Below are 15,144 nucleotides of genomic sequence, written 5' to 3' on the forward strand. Positions count from 1 at the left end.
GCTGAGCGAAATGACCCTTCAAAGAATAAAAGGAAATGTTGATCTGTGTTTGTGCAAGCAGCTGCTGTACCTGTGTTAATTGAATAAATGACATCATTTGTGCAGCTCCACTTGTCTTGCATCATTTTTTTTTTCTTTTAGTTAGCCTGAAAGCTTGTCTGACTTGAGCTGTGTTGTCATAGTTTGCTAAACCTGTTCCCTCTACACAAGACTAGATTCGTTTTGTAACCGCTTGTTTGCCATTATTGTTCTTTTTCTTTGGTAGGAAGTCTTTCTGTGTAAGTGTCTGAGGACAGAGAGATTTCAGAGCCGAATAATAAAGTTATATTTTACTTTATTTCCCTTAAAATGATAAACTTGTGTTTGAGTTTAAGTTGTGGCTTCACACCTGGCAATAAGCAATCCCGTTGTGACCTTCAGAGGTATCATCTTGCCCTGATTCTACATAAAGTTTCTGTCTAAATTGATATTCTAGTAGTTTGCTTTAATCTCCAGTCACACAGACCTGGAGACCGGTTGATTGGACGGTTGCTTGAGGTTTAATTGCTGTTGCTACGTGAAATAACTGGCCGAGAATTACCACTACATCGAAAGCCTCCTTCCATTGGGTTATCTGCAATGAAGAATAGAGTGAATGGAGTAAACGAAGAATGTTTGCCTTCAGTTGCACACTTCTACGTTGAGGCAGCTCAGAGAGTAGTTGGCGACTGTTTGCAGACAGGAATGAAGTCTTCCAAACAAGTTGTGGGTAACCGCAGCAATCCGCTAGTGACAAAGCAGCAGCAGGGGGACATTTTTGATGCAGCAAATTTGCTAGAGATTCAGTGTTTTAACCACCTGTCACTTTAGTCTGTTAACAGTCCTCATCTTTCTGCTCATGTTTCTCACAGACTGTTTTTTGCTCTCTCACACAGTCCTGGGGAGAGTATTTCTCCCCCAGCCCACAATGGCCTTTCAGCCAACTTCCTCGGTCCACGCATGACTGCCACTCCCCCCCAAAAACACCAAAATCAACCCCTCTCTTCTTACAGCAACACAAGCCCCAGGTGTGTACGTCCCCAGGTTTAGTTTTACTCCTGATACAATAAATAGGCTGTTTTCTAGTGAAGAAACTCAAACCTAACCACACATTCCAAGTTGTGTGATGTTTGTGTTATTCTTTGTGACGTTGTTCCTTTGTGGGATTTTTTCTTTCTTTTCACTCCGTAGAAATTGACAAATTAGCACAGATGGAGGAGACCGATAGCCGGAGAGATCGGTTGAAGCTCTCCAGTGAGGACTTGACTGATCCCATCAACCTCGAAGGTCAGTCGGTCAAGCACGACCTGGAGCTGCTGACAGCTCCTCACTTCTGTCACAGTCGGAAAATAATGGTGGAAACTTCCTGGGTGAAAATACCTTTTATAGTCTTTGTTGTTCTTGTCCATAAATATATTTAACACAGTCCAGTGCTGCTTAGTTTTACTCACTTTTAATATTTTTGTATGCAGTTGTATATAAATAAGGAAAAGACCTAAATATGTTGCTATATAAAGAAAAGTTATTAAAAGCAGATTGAAAAAAAACCTGTGTAACCAGCAGTGAATCACTGACACACACTCATATGACCACAAAGCACAAGCCTTGTTTCATGTAACGTGTGTGTGTGTGTGTATCATCCAGACTCCCATTATACCCTGCTGCAACTCGAGCTTGAAGCCGATGCCCAGAATTTGGTGGCAGACTCCTGGAGTCTGACTGTGGATCAGAACTACCTAAAGAACCTGAGCAAAGAGGAAATAAAAAGACAAGACATCATCTATGGTACGCTGAGCTATACTGAATCAAGTTGAGGCCTAAATGTTGAATGCTGTTTTGCTCTTTATGGGTATTTTTCTATATCCTGTCAAAATATATCCACGCATAAATTCCTGTGTTTATCAGCGTGTCAGAATCTTCTCATGTCAGTCACCCATTGAAGTGAGAGCTCTTTCTAATGCCTATAATTATGATTACGACAGCGGTGGTAGATTCTCTTTACCTCATAGGACCTTTTGCTGAGACACACTTCTGCTGTGACAATAAGTACGATGACATTAGTAATTCTCTTGTCTGCCTTTGAACGCTGCTTTGACCTGCTGAACCTGTCTTTTACGCTGCATTGGGGAAACATTTAGAGTCACAGTGGTTGGTGCTGAGAAAGAAGAATATTTTATCAAGAGTTTTTCTCTTCATGTACTTCCTAGAATTGATCAAGACCGAGGTGCACCTCGTGCACACCTTAAAAATCCTTCTCAGGGTCTTCATGCATGAGCTGAGGCAGTCCCAGCTGATAGAAGAGGGTCGGCTGAAGAGGCTCTTCCTGGGCATTGAATCCCTACTCGTCGTCCACGAGCACTTCCTCAAATGCCTGAAAATGTGCCGAAACCAGAGTCAGGAGGAAGGAAACCCGATTAGCTACCAAATATCACAGATAACAGATGTCCTCATCTTTCAGGTAAGGTGGGAAAGCAGTGCGCCGTATCTGCTTACATGTTCATCATTTACTCATCCTGAGGGTAAAATGCTTTAAGAGTTTTTATGGTAACACAACGCAAACTGATGCGTTAAGGTCAGCTTCCACAAAATACTTTCAGGAATCTGGAAGCTGTTTGTTAGAGGTCCAAAAGGGGAAAAAGGTCTTGAAATTGGAGAATAAACAGGTTGTTCAACATCCTGTAAGGATCAGACTTTTCCTGATTTAAATTCCAATTCCAAAAACAAGCCTATCATCAGAGAGCAAAAACTTGAGGAGTGGCTAAACCAACAGTCTGGATCATTCTTGAAAAAGGAATGCACTGACCAGCTCAGCTACTGAAAAAAGCCCTAACAACCACAGACCACAGACAGACCTTGATAGTCACAGTAGGAGTGATTATCAAGGTCTACAAACAAGAGAAGGCTTTATGAATGGAGGTATAAAGTAGGGCTGTTCGATATAACGATATATATCGGATGGCGATATAAGAACGTCTGTATCGTTTCATTTTACGCTATCGTTTGTTTCGTGGTGTCGCAACATAAACTGTTTACGGCAATATTTTTTCAGGGTTTTGATGGTCACTGTAGTGGCTATATTAATTTCTTAAAGTTCTCTCTTTCTCTTATATTTTATATAACCACACTACAGACAGACAAACGCTTGTTTTTATGCATTGTGGTTAGCAACAACGACGGTAACACCATCGCGTGTCCGCTTGTTTATGTTCCACATAAACCTTTCACAATAAAGCTCAAGATCCTGTTGAGACTTTTCAAAATAAACTGAATCACATGAAAGATGCAGATTATTTACGGATGAGAATTAAAAAAGAGCCGCCAGGTGCTAAGAAATAAACCTTAGACTCAAACGTTAGAACAGGCTTTTCCCCTGCAGCACGCCGTGTAATAAATACTCACAAAGAAAACAGCGGCCTTTACAACTTATGTCTAAAAATGTATAGTTTCATGCATCGGTTAAAACACTTGACTCCAGGTAAAGGACGCGAAACTGGAAACACTTCCCGCAAGACGAGCTGCCCAAGATTCACAGAATTTACAGAAAATGTTACATTTTTGTGATTTATATCGTTATCAGACGATAGAATGCTTTTATCGGGATATGAGATTTTGGTCATATCACACAGCCCTAGTATAAAGGGATTATAACAGGGTAAAAACCACAAGAACTTTTTCCAGTGTAACTCGATGCTAACACAGAGGGTCCATGTTTATTAAAACGCCTACACCTGTTGTTGTTTTCTAGGTAAACTCACAGATCTGTGAAATCTTAACGCAAGTCAGCACATCAGCATATATCAATGTCCTTTTTAAAAAAAAATCTTTTATTTCCAGCATCCACACACCAGGAAAATGTTGTTGCATGAATTCAGCACATCATTGTTAGTATTAACGCCTTCATATCCATTTTTCCCCCCTGAATTATTTCAGTTTTCAGGTTCAATAGGAGATCAGATGGTGGATTATTACGGGATGTTTTGTGGCCATCGCTTAGAAGCCGACCGCATCTACAAAGATCTGATCCAGAACAACAAGCGGCTGCAGGCCCTCGACAGAGTAAGAAATCCACACTCGCTGTTCGCATCAAGTCGAAATGATTTCCTTCAAGTTTTAGCTGAAGAACAAGAGCAGGTCCCCCTTGTTTATCCTTAAATTTAGATCAAGTGTTTACAGTATCGGGTCACAGGAACCATTGTGTCAGCTGCGTTCTTTTATTCCACTTATACAATGTTTAAATAAATAAAGGAACACTTTTTATAGTATAAGTATATACTAGGTATAAGAACAAGTCAGTTGAAATTGTGGGACATCGATCTGGCCAGTAAAGTAGCAGAGAGGGTTTGCAGTGTCCCATGAGCATTAATGACTTTCCAAGCGATAAACAGTTACTGTGGGAGAGCTGGACAGGGCTGAAGAAGGTCTTTAACTCATCAACAGGACCAGTATCTGCTCCTTTGTGCAAGGAGGGACAGGATGAACACTGGTGAGGAGGGGCTGAGTGCCTGATATGCTCTAGTGGGCCCTTTCCTCACTGCTCAGCACCGTGGAGCCTGATTGACATTTGCCATAAAGTACCAGAATTTCACTGTTTCAGTGTTCACAAACATGAAAGGATCTTGAGAAGCTGTGGAGAGCATTATGTTGACTGTTACACTGTTCAACATGATCTTTTGGTGGTGGGTCAGTGATGGTTGGGGAGGCATATCCATGGAGAGACGCGCAGACTTCTACAGTCCTGATGCCATAGGTAACAGGATGAAATCCTTGGACCTCCCAGACCCCTACACTGGTGCTGTAGGTCTTGGGTTCCTCCTGGTGCACGACAGTGCCCGGCCTCATGTGGCAAAATTACGCAGACAGTTTCCAGAGGATGAAGGAATTGATACCAATAACTGATCCACATGCTCGCCTGACCTAAATCCAAAAGGACACCCCTGGGATGTGATCTGTCAGTCACCAGGTTGCACCTCAGATTTTCCAGGAGTTCACGGATGCCCTGGTCCAGATGTTAGAGGAGATCCTCCAGCACACCATCCGTCATCTCATTAGGAGCACTCTCCAATGTTATCGGGCATGCATACAAGCATGTGGGGACCATACAAATTACTAAGTACGGGTGTTCAGGTACTGCAATGGAACTTTGCTTTTTCAGGCTGTCTTTGAATTCAGCCCCTCTGCAGGTTGATCATTTTCATTCCTATCAAACGATGTGGCATAGATATAGATATCCAGTACGATTATTTATTTACTTCTGATGTATTTTCAGTGTTTTTGACCAGTGTATTTCTTTGTAACCACACAAAGCGGCATGTTTTTTCTTATTCTTGAACATGTTCAGAATCAGAATCAGAAAGGGTTTTATTGCCAAATGTTGAGCAGGTTTACAACATTAGGAAATTGCTGCGGTACTTAGTGCAAACATACTGTCATATAACGCTTATATAGACATAAAAATAAGAAAATAAAATAAAATAAAAATAATGTTGTGTGTATCACTTTCTCTGTCTTGCTGTCTACTGTCAAACAGTGTTTGAGACTTTCTCTTCAAATGAATAATACAGGGCAGTCACACATCTGGTACTCTAATGTAATCTCTTGAACAAGCAAATACAGTAACACATTTGATCAAGTTTCTAAAATGTATGAAACTTGTTTTTTTTTTTCTTTTTTTATAAATAAGAAAATACGTCAGCTGCCTCTGGTGCGGAGGTTGGGAATCTCCGACTGTTTACTGTTGGTGACTCAGCGCATCACAAAGTATCCCGTGCTGGTGGAGCGACTCCTACAAAACATCGACGGTAAAATCTCAACAGCCACCTTAAAGAGACTTTCAGTGTTTAACTCAGCAACATGTCTACAAGCTGAAATGACTGAAATCTGCTCACCTTGCTGGCTGCAGGGTTTTAAAAAGAAATGAATGTGGTTGGATCGTTTATTACTCGCTCTTACAGCTGACACGGACGACCACAGGTCTCTCAGCGAAGCATTGGAGTGCATCAAAAACACCATCGCCCAGGTGAACGCTCAGGTCAAAGACTATGAGAAAGCCGCTCGTGTGAGAGAGATCGGTTATCGCCTGGAGCCAAAATCTGTGGGGCGGCTGAACGGAGGCGAGGTCATCCGCAGGGAGGATCTGATCCAGGGCAACAGGAAGCTGGTGCATGAAGGCGCGGTCACCTGGAAGTCATCTGGTAAACAGAAAGGTGTGTGACGAGCTCTAATGACTGTGGCCGTGCGTCTGTGTATGTCTGCGTTTTACTAAATATCCAAAGTATAAACAGTGACTGACGGTCTGGTCATTTTTCCTGAGTCCCGACCTGAAAAGGATAAAAGTTCTCAATGAAAATGTTAGTTTTCAATGTTGATTTGTTGCGATAAATTCTTCATTTTTATTTTTCTTAGTTACACATTTATATGTTATAAATTTATGTTTTATATTTTGTAGACTGTGCAGAGAGACAATAGTTTAAGACATTTTGATCTTCGAGCCGAGCTGCTGAGCTTGTAATATGAAATGACAAACCAGCAGGTCTCACGTTAAACAAGCCTGAAACCTGAGCTTTATTCTTTTATTCTTTCTGCTTCTCTTGGTTCAGCATGATATTCGTGTTTATGTTTATATAAATAAGATTTAGCCACACAGATTCATTTTCAACTGCAGTCCTCAGCAAGTTGATGGTATTTAAATGAATGAACAAAACCAAATGCACAGAAGCACATGAAAATTGTAATGTTAAATAAAACACACACGCATGTAATATATCAAAGATCAAACTTAAACTCATACAGACAAAAGGTGTCACAATCAAACACTTTGATCTAGTAATGGCTGTTTTATCTGTGTTCTGTCTTAAGCACGTTTAATTATATGTAAACTCAACGTGCTTATGACGGAACCTGTGTAGGTTTTTACAAGGCCTTGAGCCATTGAGAGCAGCAAAATAAAACAAACAAAAAAAAGAACGTAAATGCTCAGTATAAGAGGATTGTTTTGAACTGTGAGTCATGCAAAGCTGCTCTGAGCATAATAGAGACTTTAAATCCTGCTGCTTACAGTTCAAACAGAGTGTGTCCTGCTTTGTGAAACAGTTTTACTTCCTCGTGCTGACAGCAACATCCATTAGTGTCGTATTCACTTTGTGCGGCTCTTGCCTTTGAGATATTGCCACAGAGTTAAATTCAGACGGGGGGGGGGAGAATGTGACAAAGAGCATGTCACACGTCTCAGCCAAGTGTGACACACATGAAGATTCCCACAGATTTCCACTCATGTGTCCATATTTATACTTATGCTTTACACATAACTTGGACCCGCCTTGTTTTCAAAATGCAGTGGTGGCTGTGAAGCGATCAGCAGAGGTCAGACGGTAAACTGAGGTGAGCGTGTGTGTACTCTAGTGTGATTTTAAGGATTGAGTGCTCAGTGGATTTACCACTTTGACTTCTCAGTGTGGCTTTTGTGAAAATCCTAAACAATCCGACAACCGGCAAAACTACTTTTATGTCATTAAGCGATGATGAGCAGTCCTGTTGAGTCACAGCATTAAGTGCTTGTGTTGTTTTGATGCTGAGCAGCTTTAATCTCCCCCTGCAGACGTCCATGCTGTGCTGCTGTCAGATGTGCTGCTCCTCTTACAAGAGAAAGACCAGAAGTTCGTATTTGCTGCTGTTGTGAGTTCTCCTCAAACGTTAACGGCTGACACCGTTTACACACCATTTACTGTATCATTTATACATAAAAGGTTTCACTGCATTTAATAATAAGATCAGTGTTTATGATTGTGCCTCGTGCAGGATAACAAACCTCCAGTCATCTCCCTTGAAAGACTGATAATCAGACAAGTGGCCATGGAGGAGAAGGCTATTTTCCTCATTTGTGCACGCACCGTCGGCTTGCCGGAGATGTATGAGATCCACATGGGCTCTCGAGAGGAGCGCATCACGTGGGAAGCCATCCTACGAGAAGCGTTGGAACGGTAAGCCGAGTGCTTCTAGGAAAAACATTCAAACGATGGACGTAGTTTCTGGAAAAAGGAAGCCAGTGCAGTCTTTGGTATGAGGTCATCTTACTAAAATGACCATAGTGTAGAATCAATAGTTCTCCATGTACCCCAGGTCCTCCTTGATGGGTGGACCAGTCTGAACAAAAGTTTGCATCATCATCAAACGTACAGCAAAAACATTTATTATAAATTTTGATTTTATCATCTGCCTGCGAAAGCACCGTTACATTCTGTTTGCTTCTGTTTACATGTGTCGCATTCAACATATGTCACCAGGTGTAAACGTGTAACCAAAATTTAGTCTCTGGGACTGAGTTTTGCTCGAGTCACCTCTAAATATTAGAATGAAGATTTAGAAAAATTGTTGCAGGCTCAGTATCAATGTGTTCAATTAAAGATCAATTCTACTTTGGTTATTGGAGTCACACAGGAGGCTTATCCAGGGGAAACTCATTGGCTAATGATTAGTGTTGGGATTGAATAATTTGCAGTGCCTTAATAATGCTATGCTTTTTATTAATAAGTGCTAAAAAGTTGTATAGTATAGTATTAAGTGGACACAGCCCTGAAAAATAAAAGCATTAGACCATGTGTCCTTGGGGAGTAGAACGCTGTAGACTCTCGCTCACGCTTGCCTGGGAAAATGTAGCGTTCAGTCAGATTCACCCTTCGTTCCACCCATCGATCCTTTCTGGCTTCCTTCCAGTTAGCAAGTTAGTCAGTATAAATGTTACATTTCATTCAGAATTTGGTAACATCACTGATTAAATAGCCTCATAAGTGAGATGTTTTGGGCGTGTCCTTCCAGGAGATCAGGATGGAATCATTGCTGGAGACAGTGATTCATTTTAATTCACTTTTATTTATATATAGCTCCAAATTACAACTGTCACCTCAAGGCGCTTTATAGCGTAAATACCCTACAGTAATATACAGAACACACCAACAATCACACAATCCCCTTTGAGATGGCTCTTGGCGGCTGTGGGAAGAAAAGAAACCCTTTTAACAGGAAGAAACCTCCAGTTTCTCCAGGGAGAAGTTGATCTCTGTTTAGACTGACCCTGACCAGGATAAGGTATAGATGGATTTTATTTGATGCATTTTATTTCTAAATGAAACAAATTCCTTTTCTTAAATCATGGTGAGTGAAAGCCTGCCTATTAAATGAAAAACAAGTCAATTATTTAAATTGTTTTTAAATCTGGCCATCGGTTAACATCTCCCTGATCAAAGTGTGGTGTCTCTTTACTAAAGACTTGAACGTTAAAGCATTAAAGCAGCCAACAGCCAGCTTTTGTTGTCTTTGTGAGATCATACCCATTTATTTCTTAGTGTTTATATTGTGCATGTGTTAAAGTGGCATGTTTCACATCACATTCTCGTCCCTGTACAAATAAAAATGTATAAATTATAATTAAAAATGATACATAAAAGTGGATACTGAGTAGGTTGTCTGTGTTTTTCAGTCATCAGCAAGAGGTGCAGTACAATGAAATGATCACTACTCTGCAAAGGTTTCAAGGTAAGACGGCTGAGAACATCGGCCACTTTTGTGCTCGGCAAATCCTCCAGTGTGACATTTTTGCAGTAATTAATTTGAGGGAAACTTTACCTGATTTTACTGCATACATCTTCATAAAGGAAAGGGATTTAAAGGATTTAAAAATTGCATTTTTGGAAATTGTTTTGGAGATTTGCGAGTTTTTAACTGATTTTGGGTTTGTCCTCACCCACCTTCTTTACTTAAGTTTTTTTTTTTTTTAATGCATTTTCAACCTGTCCCAGCCGGAAGATCAAAGAGTGTGGAAAACGACCTTCTTCCTTCCTCTCCTTGTCATAATGTTAGGTGTACAAAACGAGAGTCACTGTGTGCTAAGCAGTGTTGGGCAAGTTACTTTGAAAAAGTAATTAATTATAGTTACAAGTTACTTCTTCAAAAAGGTAACTGAGTTACAATATTCTAAAAGTAATTAATTACTTGAAAAGTAACTATTGCGTTACTCTAAAAGAAAAAAACTAAAAAAAACGTTTAACCCTCTGGGGTCCAGGGTATAATTGGCCATTTAACTACTTTTGATGTTTCCTCTACATTTCACCTTTAAAAACTATTTACTTTGCCGTGTTTGGTATCATCATTTTCAGCACAACCTCACGTGTTTGAATTTACAGTTATGTTTTCATTTTGACATACTGTATTAACACAATTGATCTAAAATCAGACAAAAAGCATAAAATCAGAGTAAAAAAAGTTATATTTTTTTATTGTAACAAACAAACATGTTTAATGAATCATATTTCATAACTTTAAATGCAAATATAAATGTCAATTTTAAAATCCTATGCACAAGTTTTGCAAACAAAGTTATTTGCATCCATTTACCTTTTACCTCGATTTTTTAAATAACCACTTCAAACTATTTACAGAACCATCAGCTGTTCTGCATTCAATAAGATGCCACACAAATTATTTGTGCCACTCCAAAAAAATAATTTCTGTCTACTATGAAGGAAAACATCACAGCCTGATACCTGCAGGCCTGACAGCAGGTGTATCACTCCTGTTTTCTACCTGGAGACAGCAGTCACCTCATTGTTCTGACACACAACACAAAACTATCCACAACACTACACACTAAGTACACAAGACAACACATTAACTACACACTCCAAACACGCTAAACGTCACAAATCTCTCACATCTCAAAACTTGCTCTCCCTCTCTCACTCCTAAAACTTCCCCTGTTTTTTTTATTTTTATTTTATTTTTTGGTCATAAGCAGAGTGCTTGCTAGCGTGACGAAACTATTGAGGAAAAAACGCCGCGTATATATAGTTTATCATGACTCTGGTTTTACGTAGCCTATCAACACAATTTAAAAACTGGTATCTATCACCTTGTTGCTTTGTCTTTAAGTGGTCATGTGATTGGCTTACCACGACTACTTTATTTTTCCTCAGTCAAACAGCAGCACTCATGCGATTGTTTTGCCCCCTTAGCTCCAGGTGTTGTGCTAGACAGCGATCGTGATTACCGTCCGCGGGAGCGCGCGCAGCTGCTTAAAGCTGTAGCGTCCAGATTACTTACAGCTACTTCCGTGTAACTGATATAAGATGCGGTAAGCTGAACACAGCTTCAACCGTCTGTTTGTTGAAAAATAGTAACGGACCGCGTTGTCTTGTTAGTAACTGTAACGGCGTTGTAACGATAGGAATAGTAATTAGTTAGATTACTCGTTACTGAAAAAAGTAACGCCATTATTCCCATCACTGGTGCTAAGTCTATTTTTCTCTGAATAAAAGGTTTCCACTGATTTATTTATTTATTTTAATGGCGCAAAAAAAGTGCTTTTGTTGTGTTCTGCTGCTCTTCAGTTCATCTTAAGGAGAGGGACGACCGCATAAAGGACAGTCTGACAGAGAAGCAGCAGCTCTTTGCTGCTCTCTATAAACATGTGACTGGGCAGGAAACCCCCTGTGATGGACTGCATCTCGTAAGCGCCAACGACCTCCAGCAGCGGGAGATGCTGTTGAACACAGCCATCGGCGAAGGTGAGGGAGCGACTGAGATGGAGGTGGACTCAGTTTTGTTGTAGTTTCCGGTTGTTTTGTGTGGTGTTGCTGGAAAACAGCTGCGTTTTTAAGGTAGAAGACGTATGCTGAAGGAAAAGTGAAATTCACGTCTCACACTGTTGAATCATGAGTCAGCAGTGATCTTATCTTTTAAGGAAGAGATTAAAGAATTGTTTCTTTTTCTTTTGCCAGTGGAAATCCTGCAGAGCCTGCTTGCCTTGAAGACAAGCAACACAAACGCTCTCGTGGATGAGAGTAACGCACGGGGAGGAGTGGCAGATAGTAAATCTGCAGCTAGCACTTGGAAATGTAAGACTGATGTGCTGTCCTGCTTTGTGTGTGGATCTTATAGCACATGTATACTAAAGTAACACAGCTAATGCAGAATCAAAGCTGTGACATGTTTAACTTGTGGTGACATCAGTGAATGTAAAGTTGCCTTGTACTTTTCTCAGTTACCTGATGGAGGTATCGGTGGAAGTGTGTGGTGCCATCTTTAATCTGTCAGCTCCCTGCTACATAGTTTTTGATTGTACCGATTAGAGCTGATGTGAGCATGACACAACTGGTCTCACATCCAAAGATCGGCAATACGCTTCTTTCAAACGTACCATAACCACTACTCATGATCTGCTAAAAACAAAGACATCCAAAACCTGTAGTGACATCGAATGTGAATGATGAGAGGATTTGTTTTTCTCAGATGGCAAAGAAGCTGATGACCTTGAAAATTTCAGTCCCCCGAATATGAGCCACAGCTTTAGTGACCAGCCGCTGCAGCAGCACTCCTCCGAAGGCCCAGAACAGTCTGTGAGTGATGTGAGACTATGTGAGAACCTGACGTCCATCCTGTGGTGAAACATGAACATTTACACCGTTTGTGCTTTTTCTTTTTTGCTTCCAGGCTGATGAAGAACCCCACGATGCCTCGCTGCTACATTTAACCGAGGCTGAGGTCAAAATCTCATATCTATAGTCTTAGTTACTGCAGTCGTTTCCTCTGTTTTATTCATGAATAAATGTTACTTTTTTGCCCCCCCCCCCCCTCCCTTTTTTTCTCTTTACAGGTTTATGATAGGGTGATAATGCTCGGGCAGATGCTCTATAGCTTAAAAGTAAAGCAGTTTATCTTAAATTCGGATGTTTCTCTGTTTGGTATCAGCCGACTAAATTAAACTTTCCATTGTGCAGGCAATCGTTGCTCAACAGGATAGCCAGAACGCGCTGCAGCACGCTTTCCAGTCGCAGAACCAGCGGGCCGCTACCTTCAGCAATGCTTTGTATGAGTACGAGAAGCAGCGCAGCTTGGAAAAGCAGAGGGAGGAACTCAACAGCTTGAGCAAGCAGCAGGCGCAGCTTCGAGAGGAGCAGCAGCACTGGGAGAAGGAGAAGGAGCGGCTCAGGCGCCAGATGGAAGTTCAGGAGGCTCAGCTGAAGCAGAAGGAGGAGGAGTGCAGGAAGTTGGAGGAGAAGCTCAGTGAGGAGAAGGCCGAACTCGACGTGCTGAAAAAAGAATACCAGCAGGACCTGGAGAGACTGAGGGAGACCACAAGATCACTGGGAAAAGAAAAGGAGCGCCTGGAACACGACAAGGAGCGATTGGATAAATTTAAGAAGAAGTTCATGCCAAGCTACGACGATCCCACACAGGTGAGGAAGGGGATTGGAATTAGATGAATGCAACATTTATCACCATTAACGATGTTATTGTGTATTCATGTGGCCATTTTTTTTGTGTCCACTGAGCTAAACAAAAGGAAATACAATCTCCAAGTATGATCTAGTGAGGAAACATTACACCAAGGCAAATTCAAATGTGAAAGAAAATTTAAATTGGTTTAAATTGCATATTTATTTTTTTTCCCTCCGAAGTGTTTGATGTACTCGTCATTCAGGGGAAGCACCGTGAACGGAGGCACTCTGACCTCACCGCTTCAACTCTACACAAAACCGCTCGATTCTCTGGAAATCCCCCCAAAAGTTCCACCGCGCAGGGAGAGCATCTGCATGCACCCGGCCAAACCCAGCCTGCTCTCCAACCTGGTCAGCACCACCAACCAGGCGCTCAAACCTGTACCCGTGCAGCAGCAGATCCCCACAAAACTGGCCAAGGAGAAGGACAAAGTCTCCAAGAAGAAAACCCACAAGAGGGCCCAGAGCGCAGGTCAGGAAATAGGTTAACGTTTAAAACCTGAAGTTTAATATCAGGAAGAAATGCTGAACTGAAACCATTTCTCACTGTGTTTCTAATTCCAGCCTCTATAGACCTGAGCGAGGTGGCGCCCATCCAGGTGACGGTGAAAGAAGGAGGAAGTCTGAGGTTCCAGAGAAAAACCAGTCCTCAAAGGATCATAAATACAGGTACGACCGGAGAAAAATAAAAATAAAAAAAAATTTTTTTTTTACTTGGTTGGCTAAGAAATAAGTAAAATAGATCTCAGTATGTGCTAAACGTGCACAGTCATGGCTGGAAAAAGCTGCAGGAGACACAATGAGCAAATCAGACTCGAATCCCAGAGAGTATAAACAAGTTTTAAGTTAAGATTTAAAAGACTGGATGGAGGGAGCAGATTTGACTCTTCAGTATTTCACTTGTCAGTATTTTTTTAACTAGAATTATTGTGACTGTGTGCACTAAAGTTGTGAACTCGTTGCCTTTGAAATGAGACTGAGACCAGGTCTGCGACCACTAGCACTTTTTTGTGTTAACACAGCAGTAAAATTGCAATAAGACAGGAGACATGTTCATTTTGTGTGTGTGCTCAGTTTGGCAGTTACTCCTGTAACTTCTGTAATCTGGTTGTGATGGCGAATAGCTGTGAAGAATCAGCCGTCCACATCACATTAAGTAGTTGTATTCAGAGTCCAGCCAAAAGCGCAAAGATCTGAAACAAAACTTCCTCCACAAATAGTGATGTAGTTCCTGCAGGACAGCAGTTTACCTGCAATATGTTGCGGGCCACCTTGCATTTATACAGAAATGTATCCAGAGTAAAAGCAACTAGTGGAAACGCCCATGATTGTATTTGTAGTCTTCATCCTTAGTTCACGAATGACTGAGCAGCACCCTCTTGTGGAGAGTTTGTAGCTTTTCAGTTTGGTGGCACAGAACGGACATGACTGAGGTCCTAATAATGAGATCCTGCTCTCATGTCTCATAAACAGGAGGGACATAAAATTAGAAATGTGGTCATTGCAGTGGGTTGCAGTGCTACACCTGTATAAACTGCCGCTTCAGTAATAAACATCACTGAATTTGAGCTTTTATTTCCCTGGAGTGCTGGATTTGTCTTCTTTCTTCCTTCAGATACTTTCAGTCCTCCAGCATTTGTCCAGAACGTGAAGAACCTCAGACGGAGGAGCAGCGACACTACTCCACCAGCTCCACCTCCTTTCCCCAAGGACATTGCCAAACAGAAAAAAGAGAAGGAAATCTTTCTTTAACCCTAAACTTCAGACCATCGGGCGAGTCTGGAATTATAGATGGAGCTGTGAGAAGACTCCAGGATGACTGTGTGTGTGTGTGTGTGTGTGTGTGTGTGTAAAGAAA

At 41.2% G+C, this 15,144-nt stretch overlaps 1 protein-coding gene across 1 annotated transcript; it reads left to right on the forward strand.

Moving 5' to 3' along the window:
• Window positions 1–917: 917 nt before the first annotated feature.
• On the forward strand, window positions 918–15,127 carry arhgef18a (rho/rac guanine nucleotide exchange factor (GEF) 18a). Its single transcript, XM_085139515.1, has 19 exons — window positions 918–1,046; window positions 1,210–1,305; window positions 1,663–1,803; window positions 2,226–2,476; window positions 3,949–4,074; window positions 5,699–5,816; window positions 5,970–6,221; window positions 7,613–7,689; window positions 7,813–7,994; window positions 9,491–9,546; window positions 11,397–11,573; window positions 11,787–11,903; window positions 12,298–12,404; window positions 12,499–12,549; window positions 12,662–12,709; window positions 12,786–13,244; window positions 13,467–13,758; window positions 13,851–13,955; window positions 14,902–15,127. The coding sequence occupies exons 2-19, from the start codon at window positions 1,230–1,232 to the stop codon at window positions 15,036–15,038; spliced, it is 2,772 nt and encodes a 923-aa protein (XP_084995641.1). The 5' UTR covers window positions 918–1,046; window positions 1,210–1,229; the 3' UTR covers window positions 15,039–15,127.
• The last annotated feature ends 17 nt before the right edge of the window (window positions 15,128–15,144 follow it).

Source organism: Neolamprologus multifasciatus, chromosome 18, assembly GCF_963576455.1.
Source record: "Neolamprologus multifasciatus chromosome 18, fNeoMul1.2, whole genome shotgun sequence".
NCBI classification, from domain to species: Eukaryota; Metazoa; Chordata; class Actinopteri; order Cichliformes; family Cichlidae; genus Neolamprologus; species Neolamprologus multifasciatus.